This window comes from Impatiens glandulifera, chromosome 4 (assembly GCF_907164915.1).
Source record: "Impatiens glandulifera chromosome 4, dImpGla2.1, whole genome shotgun sequence".
Lineage (NCBI taxonomy): Eukaryota > Viridiplantae > Streptophyta > Magnoliopsida > Ericales > Balsaminaceae > Impatiens > Impatiens glandulifera.
This window is the reverse complement of record NC_061865.1, coordinates 659577-684988: the sequence shown is the minus strand read 5'-3', so window position 1 is coordinate 684988 and position 25412 is coordinate 659577. Positions and strand designations below refer to the sequence as shown.

Below are 25412 nucleotides of genomic sequence, written 5' to 3'. Positions count from 1 at the left end.
TCTCCTTCAATGAATCCTGAACATCATTGTTTTATTTTGCCACCTGCAGTTTTCGAATTTACGTGCTATTAAGAAAAGAAAGTTCTTTGATACATTGCTGTCATAATAAAAAAAAAAGGTTAGATAATGACCATGTCATGATGTATCTGTAACAACAAATCTGCTCCATAATAATAAGAACTATGCGAATGAATACCAAATCAAAAAATATAATGAATCTGAAGAGTGGAAAATAGAACGATATAAGAATAGAACGATATAAGGTCATTTGATATCTCACTTGATCTGTTCGGTTAATGGAGGATTCACACTCATCCGCATGCATACATATGACGAGCAAGTGAAACCTTAGGAGCAACTGGCACCATCAGTTCCTCCTTCAACTTTTGTATTCCGGGAATTGCATGAGGATTGTCAGTAGAAGACACGACGAGATAGCGAGCCTGCGAGGTCCTTGCGTTTTCAAAGATGAAGATGATGAGAAAATGGGAGAGATGTCTGGATGAATGGTTCAAGAGTGTTAAGAATCATAAGGGAAATGATTTAGGCGTGTGGCGGGCTCCTACCAAAAATTTAGTTGTAATATTTTTATTTTTAAAGTTCAAACCCTTTCTTATTAAGTCATTTTATAGATTTAATACAAAATTTAAATTTTGATATTTTTTTTAAGTTAAGATTTGTATAGGTACTATACTGTCTTAGGGGCAACTCAAGTAAAACTGTCATTCCCTTTTTTACACTAAGGCTAAACTATATTATATTCATAAATAGACAAAGAACCTATTTTCACTTAATCCCCAACCCAAATCAAATCAATGGTAACACATTATTATACGCCAAAATCAACATACTACATACAACTCAGATTGTAAGCAACTCAATCACTTGAACCAACTCAAAGATAGGAAATTGAAAACAAAAGATAGGAAATTGAAGTAAAAAACTAGAACCAAACTAGAGGCAAGAACTTGGAGAGGTAAGTTATATAGAATATAACAGGTAGATCAATGGCAATTGGCAAAAAACTCAAAGGTAAAAATAGTATGTTTATTATCTTTACCAAGGCTATTTATTATATCTGGAGAAACTTCAAAGATGAACATTATTCTGAACACTTCAAAAGGGCAAATAAAGGGTAGAACTAGAACTAGGGAATCTAGGCATAAAGATTGAGCTTCAACATATCCATTTATAAATGTTTTTACACCCATTTATAAGTACAAATAAAATAACAAGAACAGTTACTCAAACACTATTACAAAAGGGAATTTTGTTTAAGAAGTAGGGCATAACATTTAAATATACTCTTGACCAACAATCTAAATAAATCGCAAAAGGAAAGGTTTGAAATTTCAATAGAATGATACAACACAAGGTTACAGACATAAAGCAAACACAAGTAGTTCTTACCTCTCAAACAGTCATGCCATCTTGATTGATTAACCCCTTTCTTTCCTGTTGGATATCATTGATACAAACTTGGAATATCCCCGAAACCATATGTGGCGATGATGATGACGATTCTGTAACCCGACTCTGCTGGTCAGTGAAATAGTTTTGCCTGAAAAGTAATATTACAGAAGAAGCTGTCCAAGAAAATGCAGAATAACCAAAAAGGTAATAAATAGCCATGTCCAAGAAAGTACAAAAGAAGCTGCATTTTTTCTTCCTGAAGTAAAAGAACTTATTACAGTGAAATCTGTAAGATGAAGAAGATTAAAAGGGTAAAATAGATCTGGACTTGTTCATCCTATTATGAACAAAATAACTAAAATTGCACATGTTTCTATAGTAGGATAAATTTGTTTTTTTCTAATAAAACACAGTTTACATTACTAAGAGGAACAATCTATGCGAGGATACACAACATGTTTGCCATTAAAATTACATGAAAGTAAATGAATTGATTTTGGTGTTACCACCATTGATGAACAAGAACTCCACTCTGTCTAAGAGAAGTAAAGAGCTGCAAACACTGATCATACGTTTTCTCGTACTTGGGCGATCTTTTCCCAGGACAGCATTTCTGCCACCTATTGTAATGACATTCCAGGAATATTTCATCAATCAAACAAATAGCTCCTGTCTCAAACAATCTAGGTATTAGATTGAATTCAGTCCCTTCCACGTCCATCTTCATCACCACAAAATCCCTATCGGATACAGTGTTCTTCAACCAATCCGCAAAATCAAAACCCTGGATATTATGGATAGAACTGGCGCCATTAGTTGAAGACTGCACTGTCTTAATCCTTCCCATACCTCTCCCTTCCTCTTTTTCTTCCTTTTCTCGACCCGGGTCATGATTGACCTCGAAGAACAGTGATTCATTCTTCACCCAGGCTGCATATGGCAACAATGTAACACCTTTCTTCAATTTATACTCATCGTGAAAAGCTTTATCAGCTTCAATTGCATATATTTCAAAGGTCTTGTTCTGTTTTGGGTATTGTTTCTTGAACCAACTCACTATGCTCGAGCCGTAGCTACGCGATCCAACATCCACATATACATACCTTCTCTTGAAGTTGATGTCAGTCATTGAAGAAAGGTACTTTATATTCTGTAGATTCTTCTTCAGTGTTATCCATGGTTTCAGTGGCTCTTGCTTAATCAATGGTTCAGCCTGCCGGAATAGCTGCTTTTTGTGGCTTGGAAGAGAGCATTTCTTTACTGCTTTTTTATGGGTTGTTGAACTTGAACCACCATGGCCAGTTAGTTCATTATCTTTCTTCATGACTATTTCACGTATACGAGGCATTGAGGAAGTGAAGCCTTTGATATCACGATAACGAATGAATTCAAAACTACTAAACAAACTAATGAATGAATGCAAACTATAAGTGTCTTGAGAAGAAGTCAGAACCACAAAATGCCCTTCGGGCTTCAGTGTCCTGGCAACCTCAGCAGCTATCTCGCCTTGACTCAGTGCCCCATCAAGCCCTCCTAAGCCGAAGAAGATGAAGTCAAACGTGTTATTATTAAATGGTTGATGAATCGCTCGACCAGAAATCACCAGCGGCTTAGAAGCCTTCTTGTCAATTCCAACTGCATCTAAAACTCCAACCTCTTTTAAGGCGAAAACGTCTTGTCCCATTGGCGTATCTAGACATAGTGATTTAGAACTAGGTGAAAGATAACCATCAGCCATCAGCTCCTGAAAGACAGAGGAATAGAAGTCAACTGTTTTCTTCCATCCGTTGGTGGACCAGAGATCAGGAAGGCTGGTCTTGGCTGGAGATTGCCTGTTGGAGTCAACGACCGCGATCGCCGAGGAGCTAAACTGTGGTAATCCGGCGAGAAATCTGAGGTTTTTTGGCAAGGTGAAGAAACAGAAGTCTCCATGGTAACAGGATTCACCTTCGACGGTGACAAGATAGGTGAATCGAACGGCGATTACGATGACGCAGATAAACAAAAATCGTACTACAAAATTCCTGACCAAACTAGGCTTAGCTGCGTGAGATGCCATAGTCTATGCGTGTAACTGTTTACTATATCACTGTATTTCCGTGTATTTCTAGAAGAAGAAGAAGAACAAAAGGAGAGAAAGAGAAGATTACTTAGCGAGAACAGAATCGGGCTCCGGTATGGTTAGCGCCGACAAGAGCACGAAAGATCTGAAGACCTAGCAGCGGAAATTTGATGAAAAAGCGAAGAAGAAAGCGGGAAGTCATGAAGATCTGAAAGATGAAACCCTCACTATCATCCGATGCCAAATCTTTCTGCAAAATCGTTAATCAGTTATTCGATCAATCTAATAATATCTCCGATCATGAATCAGTTTCTAGCTAGGGCTAAAATGAATTCAAATATACCTTTGGACGTATTTCAATCGCTTTTCCAACGAAGAAGACGACGGGACAGACAGGCTGACCGGAGGAGCAGACACTCACATGTTAATACCAGCTAGGATGAAAATTGAAAACCGAACCATTCCCTTCTCAGTTGGTATGATCTGTTTTCAATTATATAAATTTATTTTTATTATTATTATTATAGTTTGATAAATAAATATGTAAAATTTATTAATATAATGTAAATAGTGTTACTCATAAATAGACATGTATAAAGCCAAATTAAAAGCCTACCGAAAGAAGAAACATATAGAATTTACTTTTAATAGCTTTGAATATTTTATTAAATGCAATTATTCTGTATCATTTTTCTCACCCTAATTCATTACAAACATTTATTAGTGACTTTAATTATTTTATTTTCCTTTTGTGACTCTTGACCAACTGGCTAGATATTTTGATCAATAGGCTAACCACTAAATTAATGCTTTTAATATTTGGTCTTGGTGGGCAATTAATGATTTCGTTCAACAACCCTTTCTCTATTTTTAATAAAAAGAATGTAAAATAGCAAGAGTAAAACAAATAATCATAAAAAAGAATATAAAATAACAAGAGTAAAACAAATAGTCAAAAAGGCTTAAATTAAATAGACGCCCTACAATATTCAATTCAGTTGGGGGCATTAAAAGTCTCAAAACTCAATTCGATAAAGATTTGGGTGTGCCTAAATCATGGACAGATCCGGCATTCAAAGTTTTAGGTGAGTTTATAAAATAAATGAAAATTTTGGATAAAAATTGATAAAAATAGGTTTTATTATTTTTTTAATAATTAAATAAACGAACAGTGAATTATAATGAAAAAAAAATAATGGAAATTGTCTCATTTTTATCGTAAAAATAAAAAAAAAAAGTTTTTGGGTGAACTTCAACCCACTTGAGCCCCTATATAGATTCCACCTCGAATTAATATATTTTTGACATTACCTCTAATTTTTTCAATTTAATTCACTATTTATTTTTCGAATTCATAAAAAATTGACAAAAACATACGTTTATACACTTGTTTTATTCATATTTTCAGTTATTACTCTAAGTCAATTCCAAATTTATTTGGAGTCCACCCTAACTTGAATTCCTGGATCAATCCCTAAAGCAATAGAGACTACTAAGAACACTTTTTATTTATTTTTTACTAAATCTCTTTTAAATTAAAGTCAAATCATTGTAGGATGTGTTAACTTATCTGAAAATTGGAGACATACTTATTGTAAAGTCAGTCTTAGGGAGTGTTATTGCATGTCTTCAGCCATTAGTTTCCAACATAATGGGTCAAATTCAACATCCTGCCAAGAAATTGAATTGGGATGGTCAGTTCAAAACATACCTCTAACAACAAATTTGTAGTAAAAACAAAGATACATGCCTGATAATCCTTAACTATCCATTGAAAATCGCAGCCACGAGCTTCCAAGTGTTTAAGAATTGTCTGCGACAACAATGACTTAAAAGAGGAGTTGATTTTCACTTTCGAAAGTCCTCCACATGCCAAAAGTACTGTTGCCAATCCGTTTGGTGACAGCCTTTTCAAATGAAAGATCGAAATGCTCTATAAGCAGCTGATGCTAGCAAGTGAATCGAGTGATAGAAGACCGATATCTGTCACCGAGCTGTAAGACAAATTTATCTGCATATCCTCCCATTGAATTTGAAAAGTTAGTTCGTGATATTCCACATTGAGAAATCAAAAGAGAAAAAAATAATACCAGTTTAAGGTTTTGGGAGAAACCAGCTAGAGGAATCATTCCTGAATCATCTATACTGCAGCACTTCTTTATATCAAGCTTCATGAGCTGCTTACAACCGACTGCAATGGCTGCCAAGCCTAAAGATGTAACGAATGGACATCCTCTACTTTCGAGTGTGTTCAATTTCGAACATTTCGATAATGATATCAATGAACTGTCTGTGATGTCTTTACAATAAGAGATGTTGATTTTCTCGAGGTCACTGCAGCCACCAGCAATTGCTATAAGACCAGTGTCCTTAACTCCAGATGATCTGAATTTAAGAAACAAATCATATAAGCATCACAATAAGGGAAAGAAAGAACGAAAAAATATTCATTTAGAGATTGTCAACCTGTATAAATCAAGCTCTACAAGCTTTGTACAGCCCTTTCCAATATGCATAATGCCTTCATCAGTTATATTTAAGCAGATTCCTATCTTTAAGATTGAAAGTTTCAAACATCTTGAAATTGACTTCAGACCTGCAAATCGAGCCCAGATACAGAAAATCATGAACAGACAATACAAACATAACACTGTAAGTTTACAAACCTTCATCTCCAATATCATTATCGGTGAGGTCAAGCTCTTCAAGAAGACAACAATGTTCCCCAATCAGCACATATGCCCTCTCTCGTGACCAGTACACACGATTCCATCCTCAAAGAAGTTAGAGAATTGCAATATTTCGTTATATTGGCAACTGAAACATAAGTGATTTTACGACAGCATGTAATGTCTAGCTTCTTTAAGTTCTTATGTTTCTCCACTAGACAAGATGAACCTTCGTCAGTCACGCCAGAGCATTTTCTCAAGCTTATTTCTCTTAGAGAAGAAGAACACCAAAATTTCCTATCGCCTCCAAACCCGAACATGTAACCATGCAACCGTCAAGTATGATTGATTGTAATTCAGAAAGCTTATGCAAAGTATTGGCAAACGTATGAGTGATCTGTTAACAGTCAAAATGAGATGTTGAAACCTAAATCAATGAATCTTTCGAAAGAACTAATTACCAGAGAGCCAGCTAAGATGAGTTGCTCGAGACATCTCGATTGATTCGTTAGAGAAGACAAGCCGAGATTGCTGATATTAAGCATCTGTTAAAGAGTTAAATGATCATAGAATTGCAGATATCTTCATCAACAACAATAAAGAAGAGGCTTACAATTTACCTTTAATGAATTGCAGCTAAAACAATCATCATTTAAACCAAAACATCCTTCAAGAACAAGCTCCTCAAGATATTTAAGTTTCAGAATTGCTTGCACAGAATGATTCGTGATCTGGTAAAAACAACACACAGGTCTTAATGTTATGATAAACCCTAATTTGAATCAAAGTAGTTGAAAAACTAAATTACCGGAAGGAAAGAAAGATTCAGATTACGAATCTCTTTACATTTAACAGCAAGCAAGCCAATCCCTAAATCTCCAATACCTAAACACCATTTCAGGTTTAATAACCTCAATTTCTTACAGCCAACAGCTATACATCCGATTCCAATATCAGTAATTAACTTGCACCTCGACAGCCGCAGCTTCTCTAAATTCTTCGCCTCGGCAATTACAGCAGCCGAAGAATCCTTCAACTCCGTTGCATTCGACAGATCAATCTCGACTAAATTCGCACAAATAACGGAGAGGGAAGCGTCGGTGATTCGAGGACAGAGGGAGAGATCGAGGTTGGTTAGATGAGGATAGCGATTGAGGATGTTTTTCAGGTGATGGGAGCGAAGAGGTGTGAGGGATCAACGGTGACGAGATTCGATAGAATAGAAGGATTTGCAGACTAGAGAAAATGATTTGATGTGCAATGAGGTTTGGTTGAGTAAGTCGAGTATTTGAAAGATGATTTCTTCGGAGAGAAGATTGAAATGGCTGAATTCGTATTCATTGATTACTGTCTTCTGTTTCTTCTTCTTCATCAATCGGAAGCTTGATGAATCATCCATGGATATTTTGCAGGTATGCAGTGCAGGGGAGTGAGGAAGCAGGGGAGGGGAGGGTATTTATGTCTTTTAATAGAGAAAGCCGTGCGTACGGACAAGGACAAAAGAAAGGACTTTCCATTTTATTAGGGGGAGAAAATATATGAGAAAGGACTTACATCAAACTGAACTGAACTAAACATAATAAAACTTGTTTGATATTAAAGTTAAATTATTAAAATTTTAGACATTTTAGGTTTCATTTTTCAAATGAAAAAAAGTTGTCATATTATTTTAACCTTATTTTAATCGTAATATTTTTATTTTTTATTTAATTTGTTATATTTTTAAATGAAATGATATTTAGAGACGTCTTTGACTTATTTGTTTTTTAATATTGAGTATCGTTTTCTAAATTTACATATTTTAATTTGTCGAAGTTGACTTTGCTAATTAGAAATTGTGTAATTTGAGAAAATGTTTGATAAAATTTAATTATAGAAAGATTTTGTATTTATTTTTCAAAAAAATTCATAACGACATAATTTTATGTATAGTTTACCAATCTTAAAATATTTGTGTTTTGAGTTAAATATTTTTTCAAGATATACGCGTTTAAAACTGTCAATACGATTTGTTGAATAATTAGAAAAATTAGGAAGATCTTCGTGCGATGCACACGGATAATAATATATTGTGCGATGCACACGGCTAATAATATATTGTTATAACGTTCCGCGTTCATCAAATTTGGTGTTTAAATTAAAATATAAAGTATTATTAGCCTAGTTGGTTAAACAGTTTTACTTGTTTTATTAGGTTGTGAGTTCGAAACATATCTATAGTATTTTTAATTTTATTTTTAACTCTTTTAAATTTATGGGCGGGTCAACCCAGAATCCGACCCAAATATCCATTTACTCTCAACATATATATCCAAATTAACTACAGCTCTCGACCGGGCAATTCGGACACTTTCAAAATTAAGCATCATTATATATATATATATATATATATATATATATATATATATATATATATATATATATATATATATATATATATATATATATATATTAGTTAGTTAAAAATGTTCCGCGTTCATCAAATTTAGTGTTGAATTTAAAATATAAAGTGTCATTAGCCTAGTTGATTAAAGAGTTGTACTTGTTTTTGTTAGGTTGCGAGTTCGAAACATACCTATAGCATTTTTAATTTTATTTTTAACCGTTTTAAGTTTATGGGCAGGTCAACCCACAATCCGACCCAAATATCAATTTACTCTCACATATATATCAATTAGAAGAATTTAAAAATAATAATAATTTTGTATTAGTTATTTAAATAAATTTTAAGTTAAATCCATATACATCACTAGCTTTAATTCTTTCCTAACATATCTTTAAATGAGCCTTGTACACATCAATTCTCAAAGATTGTATGGGCTCTCAGTTAAATTTTAATTTTTAATTACAACATTTAAATTATTAATAAAAAGAAACTTACTTTAATTTTTATAATATTTGAAATATGTTTTGACTTTGATAAAAAAACAGTCAATTTTACATAAGATAATATATATTTTTCAATACTTTATGGGTAGATGTGGGAGAGATATTGACTCATTCAGGCTTAGTTGGGGATAGGGATGGCAACGGGTACCCTACCCGACGGGTAGTGAAGTACCCATCTCTGAACCCGATTTTTATTTTATTACCCGACTCCGAACCCGACGGGTATCTCTATTTCTATACCCATTCCCGATTCGTCGGGTACCCGATTCCCGACGGGTACCCCATTACCCGATTAAATTACTTATAAGATTATAAAAATTGAAAAAAAATAAACACAATTTTAATAAATAATTTTAACATTAAGATTATATATATTAAAAATAAAAATAAAAGCATTACTTACCTACCTCATCATTTTTGTAATCTTGAAGAAGATAAACTAGAGTGGAGAAAAAGTAGAATGAACATTGAAATAAAAATTAGAGATTGAATATGAATAATTATGAGAGAGAGTAATATTTTGTTATTAAAATAAAAATTGAAGTTATATGTAGAGAAATATTTTTTTTGGAATATAAAATAATTAAAGTTAGAGTGTATTGTATTTATGACTATGTTTGGAGTGAAGTGTGGATAAGATCAAATTAAATGATGTATATTTATGATACATTTGCAATGATGAAACATTTTTGAAAAGTCACACAATTAAACTTTAATAAAAAAATCAATAATATTAATATAACCGGGTATCGGGTTCGCACACTCCCCATCCCCGACCCCGTACCCGACCGGGTACCTTCTCCCTCTTCCCATGCCCGACCCCGATTTAAAATACCCGAACCCGACTATCGGGTACCCACGGGTATCGGGCATACGGGTACCCATTGCCATCTCTAGTTGGGGATGACAAGAGGAATTGGCACCGAACTATCTAGTGCAAGGAAACTTCATTGACCATTATTACCCCCCTTCAATCCTAACCAATCAGGAAGGATGAATCATCTGGTGCAATGCACACTCTAGTGAGTGTTTGGAGTGGACTGAGACTTAAAACCTTGTTTGGAAACACCTAAATCCAGAAAGCTAGATTTGAACAGAAAAATGTTTTTCTCATTCACCAACTCCATATACATGAATTTGTTGTATCTAAAATCTTAACCAGATGATACAGAATCGCAACAAGACACACTTCCAAGTAAAGAGATTTGTGATCATGAAAATGTGATAAATTAAAGAGTTGATAATGTCATAATGTCACAATAATGTCAATTTATCAATAAAAATAATCCCAGCAAGATAGCTTTAATGATGCTAGATAGTATTACAACAAGTTCAATCAATGCTTGCTGAACCAGAAGCATTATAAAGGCAGGCAAGTAACTTGGGATTGGTAAAGCTGCACACAAATAATGTCAGGAAGAAGAAGAAGGCATGTTCCTGCATAATCAAACATCATCATAAAAAAACATTGTATTAGGACACCAATGAAAGACATATTGAGAAATCACAATAGAATCCTCCTTTGATCCATACTCTACTTTGGATAATGGTCATTTTTTAAAATTGAATCTTAAGATTGAAAAATATTTAAGGTAAAATGACCCCTTTGTTCCCAAGGATGGCTAGCATAACCCCCGCAATCATGAACCTCATTTCATTCAGATTACCACTAGCTACCCTTGTGAGTTTAAAGTAAAATGACCTTAGACATGCAAAAAGAAGGAAAAGATAAAAACAACTTATGAAACCAAGAACTAAATTCTAAATTTATGGTAAAATGACCACAATGAGATAAGAGTCCTCCATCAAAATCAAAAGAAGCGTATTTTTCATAGTAAACTAGCAAGGTCTCTTTTCCAGCATAATAAGGTATGAAAACACTATTAATAAAACCAAGCACATGCCATCATCTTACACACTTGTGGTGAAGAAAATGATTGCTAGAAACAACTATTCTTCAATGTGTCACGAAATATGAAAATAGCATTAGAGTTTCATTTTAACAGTCTTGCTTATTATTTAGTCACCTGTTTTGACCATGAAATTCACAATAGTTGGCAATTACATGCAATGCTTGAACTTCTATGCTTCATAAGATGCTACATATTTAAATGGTTCTGTATACTGTTGTAGGAGATGCTCAAGTTGACGAAGAAATTGACCCGGTCAAATTACCTTATTCTTAGTACTGAACTTTAATTAGAGCCCATTTGAAAACTGGTTTTCAGAAGAAAAAAATATAGTTGCAATGAGATCAACAACTTCATTTGGCAAATGAAGTTGTGGCCAGATCACGATCCTTTGATAAAAATAAAGAATTTCAAGTCATATCAAAAGCTAGATTTTTGTGAATTTTATGTTGCATGACAAATGGAATTTGAGTTGGATGAGAACACAATATTGTAATAACAAACAACTAAAATAACCCTAGATCAAACAAGGCCCAAATAACAAGAAATCAAATTACAATTAGGGCAAAGCAATAATCCAAGAACTTATCAACTAAGTCAATGGAGAAAGGACACATAAGAGTTTCACTCACCTTTGAAACAGTGTATACTCAGGATTGTCTCTGTCTGGTATCTTCCTCTTCATCCTCATCATCAGAATCTGAATCACTTGCATTATAACCTAATTATGGGACAAACAAAACATCATCACAAATGTAAGTAATAATAAGAAACACACTTTCAAGAAAGAAACTATAAATTCTCACTAAAAACAGTTTCTTGTCTAACTAACAACATATATATCGTTTGTAAAAGGTACCCAAACAGAGAAAGAGTGTTGTGACCTGGTCGTTTGTTGCTGACTTTCCAAACTGAAGATCTAATTCTCGAAGCTCTTGACATCCAAGCTCTAGCCTGAAATCACATAGGAAGAAAATCTTCAAGAATTAACTACAGAAAATTACTTGACAGATTCCTCTAAGCTCCAAACTAACAGTAGTCAAAGGTTCCTTAACTTTTCAGCATAAAGAATCAGAATTATTCATCATAAATTGGATTCATAAAGTGTCTAAATCTTCATCAATCAAATTAATCTCTGATTATCATTCAGATTCACCAATTTTATTCGAAAAAGAACAAATTGATAGATTGGAATATACAGAAGAGAAAGATCTGACCTTTTGGGCATCTTTACTAATCCCATATCCATTGTTATACATCTGCCCTACCAAAACCTGCATCGATATATCTCCAGCCTTAGCCTCCTTAAGGGTATCTTGAAACCATCTCCTAACACAATCAGATACGACAAGCGAGAGCGGTGTCCGATTATCGTTCTTACCGCCGTCAGAGGCGTTGCTACTGTTCTCCATGGGATTCTTTTTCAAAGTCTTCTGTGCCGACCCAACGCCGGCGATATCTGAGGAAATAGGTTTCTTAACCTTGGGAAGTTGTGACGACGACGGCGCTGCGAGATGTTGTTGAATCTTAATTGCAGCAAATTTATTGAAGGATTTTCCCATAAACAAAGTGTGTATAGGTTTGCATATTCATCAAGCAAAATCGATCCGTATGGAAGATTTTGAGAAATTGATTTCGAATAGTCGTCGTCAAGGTTTGGTTGCGCCGCGACGAAGTTTCGGAAAAATTACTCAATACAGAATGGGCCTGTTTAACAGATAACATTTGGCCCAAATTTATAGAAAATATCATACACTTATTTATGGACTTAACAGAAAAGGCCCGTTTTAAATAAAATCTTTATATTTTATAGAATATTATATTATGTTATTCTTAAAAATATATAATAAAACAATTATTGATAAACATTTAATATTAAATAAAATAAAATAAAATAAAATAAAATAAAATATAATATAAAATAATGATTTTTTTCTCAATTAGATGGTTAATACTGTGATTTTTTTGTATCTATATCGTATCGATTATTTTGATATACCGAAATTTTGATACAATAAAAGTAACACCTAATAGACGGTATACCGCTGATTTGGTACGGTATTCATATTATACTTTTCACTCAGAATATTATCTAAATTTAATTATATTTTGATTTGATTTTTAAAATTAAATTTCTATAATTAAATTAATATCAAATATATTTAAATAAGAAAATAAATCTATTAAATTTAATGAGAAATAATATATACTTTTAGAGTTAGCTATATATTTTTAATTTATAAATATTAATTCGATATATATATATATATCGAAAATTTGAAAATCTCATATTTTTACCGTACGAATAATTTCGGTATCGTTATCATACCTTTACATTTTTTTTCAGTATACTTAAAAATTCAATATTATAAAATTTACATCGATTTAAGTATTCTTAAACTTATTTTAACTTGCATTTTCAACTTTAATTATATTAATATTGTTTTATATAATTAATATTATCATAAAGAAGAAATTTATTCTTTTGTTGGAGTGTTATGAAATGTATTATTTTATAAATAAATTCAAAAGTCAATGATTATAACATTTTTAAAAAATCATAGAAAGAGTCAAATAACTCAAATATGTTATTCCAAACACATTACCTCACTTTTGAAACTTTTATATATATATATATATATATATATATATATATATATATATATATATTGAGATTTAACTTTTATTTTCAATTTTTTTTTTTGTGAGTTTTTATAATATCTTTGATCATCTTTGAATTCTAAATAAAACCTTATTAATATTTTTCAATAAAAAAAAGTAGGACCCATCCATATAAGAAAAGTCTGAGCTGTTAAAAAGAAAAAAAAAAGATGGAAAACGAAATAACCTCTTGAATCCAACTGCTTTCTTTAAGAGGCCAACATGACAATAATAATTAAAAGCAAATGTAACATGAAAATGGAAGAACCATAACTAGAAAAAAAGGAAGTTGCATGAAATGGAAATGTATCTCATTCCATGTCACTTAACTGGTCCTTCCTTTTTCATTACACAACAAAAACTAAGAGCCTAAGATCACTACACTACTGCATGTGCTTCTGCTTCCTTCCCTATATTCAATTTCCATCAAATCTTACCTCAAACCTTTTTCAATGTGTCAGAATTCTCGTGTAAACAATTCACACGTCATGGTCATGTTCATAAGGTCATGAGTTCGAATTCTCCATATAACGTGGAAACTCATAATGACAAGTTAGGACCACAAATAAAAAAAAGAATGATATGATTACTAATTATCATGTCTCCTCCATTAAGCATTGTATTAACAATCACTCACCCATCATCATGATTAGTCCACAGATCTTGAATCAAACCTAAAAACCAAGAATTTGAGAATTTTCAAATAAAAGAGAGTGAGTGATGTCAAACTTGTTGTGTAGTTTTGTGTCTAGTTAGAGGAGGTTAACATGTTCTTTTCATGGTATCATGCATTTTCTTAAGAGCTTGAATGAAACATCTTACCTGCTTGATAAAAAAAAGGGTCCCTTGTGGATCCCACTGGGCGTGCCTCAGTTCATTTCAACTAATTAAATTGATACCACTATTTCAAAAGAAACAATCAGAAACTTGAAACCAAGGCATATTTCACAACCCAAATCAATTTCATTCAAACTAATTGAAACTTGATTTCAGGTGGCATCAACATAGAGCATAGATTAGGGCAATTATGTAAATATGGTAAGCATACATAGTGACAGTAAAGAGTGTGGTCCTAGCTATTATAGTATGACAAGCTGTCTTGATTGCAATTTTTTCATGGGTCCAAGTTTTTTCACTGCATTTCTTTTCTTAACATTTCCACCTACTCTTCCTTCATATTATAAATGGGCAAAACATCATCTTCTTCATTTCTACCCCCCTACATCTCTCTCTAACAGACACACATTTCCCTTCATCTCCTCCCGAGAATGACAACAAGTTCGGGTGCGTTGGAACAAGATGGAGAAGCAGGGCACGTGCATTACTAACTTATGCACAAATCTTCAGTTAGTGTTTCATGTGCCCTTTTTCCCCATCTTGACCACTCAACCCTTTCAGATGGAAGCAGTACAAGATTACATTTCAGAAGAAACTAATCTTCACTTTCTGGTAAGAACAAATCAGCATGCTATTATTCACTCTAATGCATGATGTGGTTAGAGACCATCATATAGGAAAGGTCCTAGATTTTTTTCTTCCTGTTAATCTATAAAGAACACAAATAATTGAACTTGTAGTAACTGTGTGATTATCATGAATTCAAAATAACTAAAGATCTTATCATGAAGAATATTATATGGCATCAATTGTCTCCTACAGTAGCATACATATTATCACATAGCTCAGTTCCTATTAAAAAAAATAAGAAAATGGTTTAAATCAGAAGCACATTTATGGTATCATGAGCAAAATCAAGGCTAAGAGTACAATTGAGTCATTAATATATTCATACAAAAGAAGTTTGTTAAATCTAAACTTGAAAATGAAACATTTCAGATTCATAGTCAGGTTAACTATGATGGACGAAAGGGAGCCAAGCTTGGCCTAGGGGATATAAGGAGAGCTGTGATTCACCTTGATTTTGGTTTTTTCTGTTTGTTTTTTTTCTTCATCAATTTGATTAACTTGTGACAATCAATGTCATAAATTGGTTTGTATCAACTCTTTGGTGTTTTTCACAATGTCACGATCTTCACGACAGAGTGACTAATGAAAAGTTATAGCTTTTCAAAATTTATTCAATAAAAAGGTTCATCCTATCACCCAAACAAGCAGTGTCAAAAGCAAAGTATTTTAAAAAACGCATTATGCATTGTCCAACATTGTGGGTCAAGAGGAAATGATTTGCAAGGAAGCAGTTATACAGGATGAAAAGAGGAGTGGATGAAAAATATTGGATGAAAGAACTTGGAATTCTAAGTTCAAACCTCAAGCCAAGCTTATGAGGGAATGACAAAGATGAGCAAATAAAACTTTTCTAGATATGTTTATCTTTTACATTTTACCATTAGGATTTAATAATGCATTAGGTCCCATTCCAAGTGAACTCATATTAGGATAGAAGTAACATTTTTCACCAGGCACTTGCCTTTTGCTATTCTACCATAACAAGCTGTACTCTGTACAACCCACCCTTGGGTAGCTCAGTAACAAGAAGTTTGGACTAAGACACACTCATTTTTTATTCTCTCAAATAAAACACCTAGATTCATTTTTTTTTAAACAGATAAGTACAAGCATAATATGAAATTGCATGTCTCTAGTCTGCAGTGCAGAAAATTCACTGAAACAGTAAATAAATTGATTTTTTAACAAAAGTAATTTGCGTGTCTAATTTGATAACTGGATGGGTCTAACAAGGTACATTTGACAAAATAAGTAGTCATTACCGTGTCTTAATTGCTAACTAGGTGGGGTTATGTCTATAAAGAATAGAATATTGGTAAGTTTATGAGAACTGGAAGTGGTTCTCCTATACATTTAAAAAAAAGTCATGAAAAGCCATCAACCAGCTCTTAGAATTATGGGTATTCCATATTTTGGCGGGTCCAGAAGATTTAGAGGAAGAGGAAGAGGAAGCAATTATGATATTTTATTGGCCATCATAAACAAGAAAGGAATCTTCAAGAGACTTCTAGCCCCACTAATAGGTTTTCAAATGTCTATATAGGATGAGACTAAAGTGATAAAAAAATATTATGATGAGATATTGTATACAAAAACCAGTCATATCTGGTCTTGTAACGTTTGTGTCTTTCCACATAGGCTATGTGATGAGGATAAGGGAAAAATAAATTAATACTGATGTGATGAAAGGGTTGACTTCATAGCCAAACAAGCTATAAGTTTTGAATGTTAAGGGAAGAGCTAGCCCTAATATAAAAATGCTTTCTGAAAGACACCCCACCCCGTATGATGAATTGACGCTTTTGGTCCCAATTATCAACAAAATTAAGGCATTTAGTGTGGTTAATCAATTATTAGACAGGTAACTTCCAAGAAAAATAAATGAATGATTAGATGTATGGTTTACTCTTATCATCTGTAACAGCAAACAACAATATATTTTCACCAAGGCTGGAAATGGAGCCAGACCAATACCAACAGCTGTCAATGGCTAGCAGACCTTAATCACAAAAAAAAAAATCATAAAAACCAAAAGTTGTTAACTCGTGTATAAGTCACACAAAACAAAAGAATCTGCAGAATTCAGTTCATATATTCGAGCAAACTCTAGTGTAACCATTTCATAGTCAAAACAATAACGTTTCAGTAATTCATGAGCCTCATTCTGAATCCAAGATAAGATAAATCATTATCCCAGAGAAAAGAAACAAGTATCGATATGTGCATTTAAAGTACTAGCATTACAGCGAACAGGTTGATCCGCGTATCAGAAATTGAAGCATGAAAGACTAGACCATCATGAATTTCAATGATATTCAATATCCTTACATCAATATGATCACTGCACCAATATCTGGATTGACATTTACAAATTACTACACCTTTTCATTCTTACTCTCAAATGCTACTCATTTCACTATTTATCCTTTTTAAAGATCAATTTCATTCAAAAGAGCCAAGAAGGCGAAGAAAACACAAAGTGAAGGGAAGAAAAAGCAAAGCAACATAAAACACAACAAAAATTCACCAAGGGGCAAGAGAACAACAAGGGAATCACTTCTTAAGGTTGTTAAGAAGATCCAGAATGCCCATTGTGAATGAGTGTGAGGATGCTATTTTCCGGTCTTCAAACCGTTAGTTACTCCCATAATAAATCTTCTATAACTTCCGTTCCAAATAGAGTACCAAATGATTATATGAATGATATACCAAACTTTATTAAGAGAGACCCCTTTACTCCAATCAATCTAAATATCCCAAAAATGATCAATTGAGTAAGACATAACCCAACTAAGATCGAGAAAAACTACATAACGTATCCCAAACTCTTTAACAGATAAGAAATGAAGCAGCACTTCAAATGAGACTCTGTGCCCTTGAAAGTTGCAAGAGAGCACAAGTACTCATTTCATTATTTCATGAGCTATATATAGTGTTATTAGCTATTTCATCACCTTTGAGCATTTGATTTACACAATTTTAAGGTCATTTCATCACTTCAAAAATGAGATGAAGTCTTATAAAAGTATTTTGGTTAACTTAGCAGGAATAGTTTAATCCATCACTCTGAATAGTTGTAATTCAACACTATATTTAATTTATTCAAATTGAAGAAATTAACATACAAGATGATGTATCATCAGTAAAAGGTCAAAACATTGAAAAATAGCAGTTTGTGTTGGAATGTTGGTTTATTACTCTAAATTATTTGGCTTGGTAGAAGAAAAAATAGACTATGACAATCAAGATTAATCCGAAATCATTATTTCTAATGTTTAATAATGTATGAATTGACAGAGGAGATACACCAAGATGTTGGCTCATTATTGAGAGAGAGGTGAGTAACACAATTATATCTTCTTCTTTTTTTTCTTTCATTTATGAACATCCAGTGTCAGAAATAACACACCCATGATAATTTATACAGTACGACAAAAACATACTATAAAACATTTACATCTTTGACAGAGTGTAATCCATGGCATCCACAAGAAAATCTGCAGCCACAAGGAAAACAACAAGTCATCAGAACAAGAAGAGATTAAACATATCAATTTTAACTATGTGGCTTTCTAGAAATAATAAATTTATTTTATTTATTATCAATTTTTCGTTTGTGATGGTTACGTACTTACGTAAGTTGTTTGTTGTTTTTATGACAATATGTTATCAAGTTTATGTATCAATCACATTTAAAAAAAACAAATAATGGTTGTTGTCAAGTAGACTCCAATTGGAAACAATGTTTGAATATAAAAATTATTTGGTATTAGAGATATCTGGGGTACTTTTAACTTGCATCAACTATCAATAAACTAATCTGGTATTTTAAGTTTGATGAATCAAGTTTTCAAATGGTGACTCATCAAAATTAGATGAAATCTATTTTATACCTTCCGAAAAGGCCATATGGTTAGTAACCAAACAAAAATCATAAGTTCTTATCTTTTTTTTTCTTCTAAAATAAACAAACAATGTTGTTTACACTTTCTAAATTTAGGTCTGGATCAGGATCCAGATGAAAAAACGTGGATATATTTATTTGAAAACACATTTTTGTATCGAAGTATCTCATATGTATGTGGATCCAAACCATATGAGTTTTAGACACATTCAGAACAAAAAGTGTTTCCAAATAGACTACAAACTTTAACATTTCAAAAAAGTAATATTAATTATTTTCAAATATTAAACTAAATTTAATGACCTCACAAAATTCATTGGTTGAAAAAAAGAATTATCTAATTGGATAAAATAAAGTTGACAATAGATATTAAAAAGGAAGTGATATATACCGGCATCTGCCTGGCTGAAGCAGAGAGGAGGTGTTACTCTGAACACATTCCCATAGAACCCACCTTTTCCAATCAACACTCCAAGATCTGCAATCAAATTGAAAGTCTGTTTCAGCCAAAATGCAAGAGACCTATCACATGGTTAATGGAAAGTGTATATACATGTAGGTACCTTTCATCTGGTCCATCACATGAAGCGTTTCTTCCTTTGCCGGAGTCTTTAGTTGTCTGTCCTTTACAAGTTCAACTCCAAGCATCAACCCTTTTCCCCTCACATCTCCAATAACTTTAGAGACCAACATAAACACCCATCCATAATCAGTATCTGAACTCATTCTAAATAGGTTGAAGGTGTTAAGGAGAACAAAAACTTACTTTCATATTTATCTTTGAGAGCATTAAGACGTTCCTTCAGATGGGAACCCACTATATGGGCATTTTGTTGAAGGTTATCTTTCTCAATTACTTTGAGAACAGCATGTCCAGCAGCAGTTCCCACAGGGTTTCCTCCGAAAGTATTGAAGTAATTCCTGCGAGTCAAGACTTCTGCAATTTCTGGTGTTGTCACTACAGCCCCTAGAGGAAAGCCGTTTCCAATACCCTAAATGTTTCATTGCATCAATTAAAATATTGAATTGTGTATTTAGGAGTTTAATTGAGACAAAATACAATATTCTAGAAGAGGCTGCAATAACAAAATGATTTTTAAAAAGAAAGAAAAAGATATAGATCACCTTGGCCATTGTGACTATGTCTGGTACAACTCCATGGGATTCAAAACCCCAGAAATGGCTTCCTGTACGAGCAAATCCAGCTTGAACCTCATCGGCAATGAAGAGTCCGCCTGCCTGTTTCACAACATTATATGCAGCAGGCAAGTAACCTGGAGCTAATTCCACAATCCCACCCACTCCCTGCAATATTTTTTTTAATTGTTTTTGGTTTAACCTCAAACCATCATCAATTTTAGTGCTAATATATATCATGAAGGTAACTAAAAATAGTTACCTGTATAGACTCACAGATGAAACCTCCAATTTGTCCAGAAGTTCCAAAAGCGATAAGATCTTGGAGATCTTTAGCATATTTTTCTCCATCCGAACCAAAAACACCTCTGTATGGGTCTGGGTTCATGGCATGGTGCACAGAATTCTGTCACACATGTGTCAGGACAAATATGATAGTTTAAAACAGAGGATAACTTGTCTGTCTTTTTTCTAGAATTATTGTGTCTGATCTCAAACCTTATCTATGACAACCTCATATATCAAATATTATTTCATGTGGAGCCTAAAGGTTGCTTCCATTGTTAAAAGAATAAAGTAATCAAGGCTTGTTTTGAGGTATCAGCTTTCACAAAAAGTACAACATAAGAGTTAAAATCCCAATAAGTTCTGGAATAAAGAATTTATCTCTGAGTCTCAATCAGTTCGAAAGCAATCCCAGCATAAATGAAAACCTATTATGATATTAGATGACATTAATAAGGACAAATATAAGTTTCATATCTTCATCATCCCTGTCAGCATCTACTACTTAGTGATGTTCTTACTTTTTTTTGTGTATTTTCTAGCTGTTCTAAACATTAAATGAATTTGATTTTATTCTCAGAATTCATACAAAAAGGTATAAAAAGAAACTCATGTTTCACCTGTACTACGTTGAATTTCCAGCATGACTGAGCAGTTGCGGCCATGGTCCCTGCTGCATTCCCATGATAGGAGTTCCTCAATGACACGATATCCTGGCAACCGGTGTACAACCTCGCAATCATCAGGGCCAACTCGTTTGCTTCAGTCCCACTGTTTGTGAAAAACACAACCTAATAATAATAATAATAATACCAACACATGATCAGGATACACAATCCATGTCTATAAATGCATCTAATTGATTAAATCATCACAATTTTACATTGAGATCACCAGGAAGCTTGGAGGCCAGTGCCTCTGCAAAGTCAGCTATGGCAGAGTTTAAGTAGAGGATGGTTGAGTGCTGTATCTTGTTGGTTTGGGTAACTATTGCCTTGACAACATCAGGGTGGCAATGACCACATGACACTGTAGCAATACCGCCAAAAGCATCGAGATATCTTCTTCCATTCTCGTCAAACAAGTACTGTTTCTTACCATCAACAATGTTAAGCTGCAATCCAACACTCCAGATTTCATTAATAATATTAAAAGCACATGCAGATCAATCTCAGAAGTAGTTTAAAATCGTAGTTGTTTGATGGATAAAATCGCATATTAGGTATGTTAAATTTAAACGTATAAACTTAAAGCGTAATGAATGGATATTAAAGAATGAAATGCAGGTTAGGAGGACTGACGGGATTCTTGTAGAAATGGAACATGGAAGGACTGAGATTGGCCTTCCGTTTGCGGAGGATGTCAGCGGCTGAAGGACCGGTGTAAGGAGGAGGTGAGTAGTCGAAGGGGGGTAAATTGGGAAGTTGGACGTCATTTTCGGAGAAAGAGGTTTGTTTTTGAGCTAGCTGAGAGAGGTTACGAGAACGTTGAAGCAAGTTCATGGACGACGATACTAGCGCCTTTCTTCTCATCGCGATCTTATGCATCATTGCTCTTTCGATTGGTTGGTTGGTTCGTTCTCTCTCTCTCTCTCTCTCCGATCCTATGCAGGAGGAAGAATGTGTTGTTTATTGGGTACAAGTCCTCTATCAATAGAAGAGAACAACAGAGATATGGAAACGATTATGAAATGCGACTGCTCGTTGCTTATTTATAGTGAGAGACGTTCAAGAAGAAGAAGAAGAACAAAGACGATGGATGGATCATGGATGGGAAGAGAGAGAAGAGCCCGATGAAGATGAAGATGATGACATGTCAGATGTTATGATCTATATATTTTTGGATGGAGATTATTTAAAAATCGTATATATTATTAAAAATTGGCTAACAATTAATACAATGTTACTTATTTTAATATTAAATCATAAGTTTGTTTATTTATTTATTAAATAAAATTTATAATTGTTTTAATATAAATAAAAAAATTACTTTAAATTATTTTAAATTTAAACAAATTTTTGTTTTAAATATTTTAAAAAATAAATTAGTTGACTCTTGATATGAATCTCATAATATTAAAAATTGAGATGAATAAATAAATATAATAGAAATTAAAAAATTATATAAATAATAAATATTTTTTTAAAGAAGAAAATTATTTTAAAGTAATATACTTCTACAACTAACTCATTTATTTATATATATATATATATATATATATCATAAATATATTTTAGTTTTTAGTTAAATTAAAATTCGAGTGTAATTTTTTTTTGATATTGAGTAAAATAATATTTGAAATATAAATTTATTTATATTTAAATAATTTTAAGTAAGAAATTTTTTGTTTATATTAAAAAATAAAAAAATATTATAAATTTATTTTGATTAAATAAATAGTTAAATAGAATTATAACATATTAAAAGGAGTGAGAAAAAATATGTTAATAAATATTAATATATATATATATATATATATAAAATAACTCCGAGTATATTTAAATGAGACAGTACAATTACATACTTTTAAATGAGACATTCAGAATTCTAAATATTGTTTGTACCAAATATTATTCAGATTCTCATTTATTTTATAAATTATTACCGACAAATACCAAAAATATATATCCATATCATTTTGATAACAAATATGCCATGATATGTTAACAAAATTGTTTCACAGTTATTTAAAAAAGAAAATAAGATATATGTCTAAGTGTTAACAAATAAAGTATAAATAGTAAAATTTCATTTAAAATGATTTTTACTTTGTGTACAATATTTTAATGGATAGATAGAAATATATATGGAATTTCAAATGTAATTTTTTTTACCTTGTATTGCCATGCTTTATTGATATGGTTAAAGACATTTCCATTTATTAATTTAACCCTTTTTCAGAAATAAGAAAAAAAAAACGGAACTAATGTCTATAAAAAATAAGGAATTAATAAAGGTAATAATAATAGTAAGTTTATAATTTGTTTAGAACGTTACATTTTAGAAAATATGCTTTCATTGAATATTGACTTTCATTAACAACTTCATATATGTGAAAATTAACATACAGTTTTATTTCTACAATTATTGCAGAATCTTGTCTATTTAATAGAAAAATGAATAGTAAAGTTAATGCTCAAAATTCAACCGTTCCCATTTTTATTGGTTATAATTTGGAAGAACCTCTATCTCTTCTTTAATTAATTAGTGTCATCTTTTTTTTTTATAAGAGGTTGCTTGCTTCCAATCTTTGTGACTTCATTCACTAATTAACTTTTAATTACTAATTTCACAGCTTGATTTGTTTTTCTTACCAAAAAAAAGTGTCTATCATTTTTCTACTGAGTAAAAGAAATATATGAATCTGGTTTATATTATTTTTTTTTTTTGTTATAAATGAGAATCAAAGCCGTGATATTTTGTCTCTTAAGAACTACTCTTACAATCCCGCTATTTTATTGGGATAAATATATATATATATATATATATATATATATATATATATATATATACTTTATATTCCAAAATAATACAATTGCTATAATTTATCTCATTTGTACAAAGATGGAGTCCTCATAAATTCATTCAATGAATATGTGTCTATTAGTTGTTGCATTGTATATATTTTGAAGTAAGAATAATGTCAAATTCAATATTTATTTCTAGATTTGTATTTTTAATAATGGACAATTTTCTAAAACTTTGAGTAATTAAAACTAAAATATATAACATATTAGGGTATTTTAAATATAAAGAGTGTGAAGTGTGAAGTAATGACAGATTTAAAATTAAAATAAAATAAACAAAGATAAAATATTTTGCTTAATAGTAAGAAAGGTTCCTAGTAAAAATTCTCCTGTAAAATTATCACAAAATAAAATACATTAAACGTCAGAAAATAATAAAAGAATTACTAAAATAGTAAAATAAATGTAGATATATATTTAAAGTGTAAAATAAGTTATTATGGTACAAGAGCTAAGCGTCGATAAAATCAATTGTACGCATTTAAGCGCCGAAAGGATATTTTAAGCGCCGGTAATCATGTTATAGTCATGATTTCTCCAGATCTCTTAAGTTAAAGATGTCCCTACTATATATTTATGTTCTTACCACTTTGTTATTATCTATATTTCTTTCCAAAAGAAAAAACGATGAATAAGTTGGATCGGAAAGTATAGGAAGAATTTTCCTTAAACTTCACCAAAAACAAAAACCAAGGAATTGACGTTACAGGCTGTTTTGTTTAAAGTATCGATCTAATCTACCTGATTGATTCTAATAATTCAGTGATTGATTAAGTCAGAAACACGTCTCTCTTTCTCGTAAAATTCTGTAGATAAATTTTAGTCTTTTATACCACGAATATGCGAATAAAATTTTATAAAAGAATAATTTAATTTATTTTCAGTGGATGAATAATTTTAATTCATGATCATTATCCACTTATGATGTAGCACTCATGTTAACGAATAAAATAAATTAGAGCACCAATGCATCTAGACATGATACTAAGACAAATGCATGACTTTGTTTAGTAGTTTCCTAATGTACCTAGACAACAACTATAATAGTTTCTTCTTTTGATGGGGCTCATATAGAATTAATTAAGTTTATAATTGTGTAGAAACAATTTAATATTCCATTGTCCCATTTTAAGTTATTACTCCCAAACAGACATCTTAATTGATAAAAACTATTTAAATAATTTTGCAATCATTCTCTTGAATCATTTGTATGAAAAGAAATTCGTGCATTTCCAAAGAAGGGTATTCAAACTCTCGTACACTTGTTAAAAGCGATACAAAATTTCAAGAGTAATACGAGGAATCAATACATCATTAATATGATTCTTTGTCGTCCTATCAAAACTCTACATGAGGGGCTTGCATATGATTTGCGTGAAAACAACCCAATTAAAAAATATTTGAAAAAATGACCCGATTGCTCTTTGGTAGTTTGATGGTTGTAAAGGGCGAAAGAAACAAAATTAAGTTATAAAACACTTTTTGAAG

At 32.0% G+C, this 25412-nt stretch overlaps 3 protein-coding genes, 1 long non-coding RNA gene and 1 pseudogene across 5 annotated transcripts; 1 reads left to right on the top strand and 4 right to left on the bottom strand.

Annotated features, from left to right (window-relative positions):
* Positions 1-1633: 1633 nt before the first annotated feature.
* LOC124933892 lies at positions 1634-5400 on the bottom strand. Of its 2 annotated transcripts, XM_047474334.1 has the most exons (4): positions 5241-5400; positions 5065-5145; positions 3819-3958; positions 1634-3725 (listed from the first exon to the last, which is right to left on the bottom strand). In XM_047474334.1, exon 4 carries the CDS (start codon positions 3470-3472, stop codon positions 1916-1918), a length of 1557 nt encoding a protein of 518 aa, XP_047330290.1. In that variant the 5' UTR covers positions 3473-3725; positions 3819-3958; positions 5065-5145; positions 5241-5400; the 3' UTR covers positions 1634-1915. The 2 variants fall into 2 exon arrangements, with proteins under 2 accessions (XP_047330290.1, XP_047330291.1); XM_047474335.1 differs by lacking the exons at positions 5065-5145; positions 5241-5400 and having other exon boundaries at positions 1634-3721; positions 3819-3942.
* LOC124933718 lies at positions 3564-7570 on the bottom strand (annotated as a pseudogene).
* A 2676-nt stretch (positions 7571-10246) lies between these two features.
* LOC124935811 lies at positions 10247-12599 on the bottom strand. Its single transcript, XM_047476238.1, has 4 exons — positions 12161-12599; positions 11828-11897; positions 11576-11664; positions 10247-10470 (listed from the first exon to the last, which is right to left on the bottom strand). Exons 1-3 carry the CDS (start codon positions 12503-12505, stop codon positions 11594-11596), a joined length of 486 nt encoding a protein of 161 aa, XP_047332194.1. The 5' UTR covers positions 12506-12599; the 3' UTR covers positions 10247-10470; positions 11576-11593.
* A 1962-nt stretch (positions 12600-14561) lies between these two features.
* Positions 14562-16108, top strand: LOC124936614. The gene is made up of 2 exons (XR_007099137.1): positions 14562-15053; positions 15441-16108. It is a non-coding gene; the product is annotated as an uncharacterized LOC124936614 (long non-coding RNA).
* A 2305-nt stretch (positions 16109-18413) lies between these two features.
* LOC124937109 (alanine--glyoxylate aminotransferase 2 homolog 3, mitochondrial-like) lies at positions 18414-21975 on the bottom strand. The gene is made up of 9 exons (XM_047477623.1): positions 21699-21975; positions 21281-21511; positions 21018-21188; positions 20375-20518; positions 20101-20280; positions 19742-19967; positions 19539-19652; positions 19367-19453; positions 18414-18568 (listed from the first exon to the last, which is right to left on the bottom strand). Exons 1-9 carry the CDS (start codon positions 21945-21947, stop codon positions 18525-18527), a joined length of 1446 nt encoding a protein of 481 aa, XP_047333579.1. The 5' UTR covers positions 21948-21975; the 3' UTR covers positions 18414-18524.
* Between the last annotated feature and the right edge of the window lie 3437 nt (positions 21976-25412).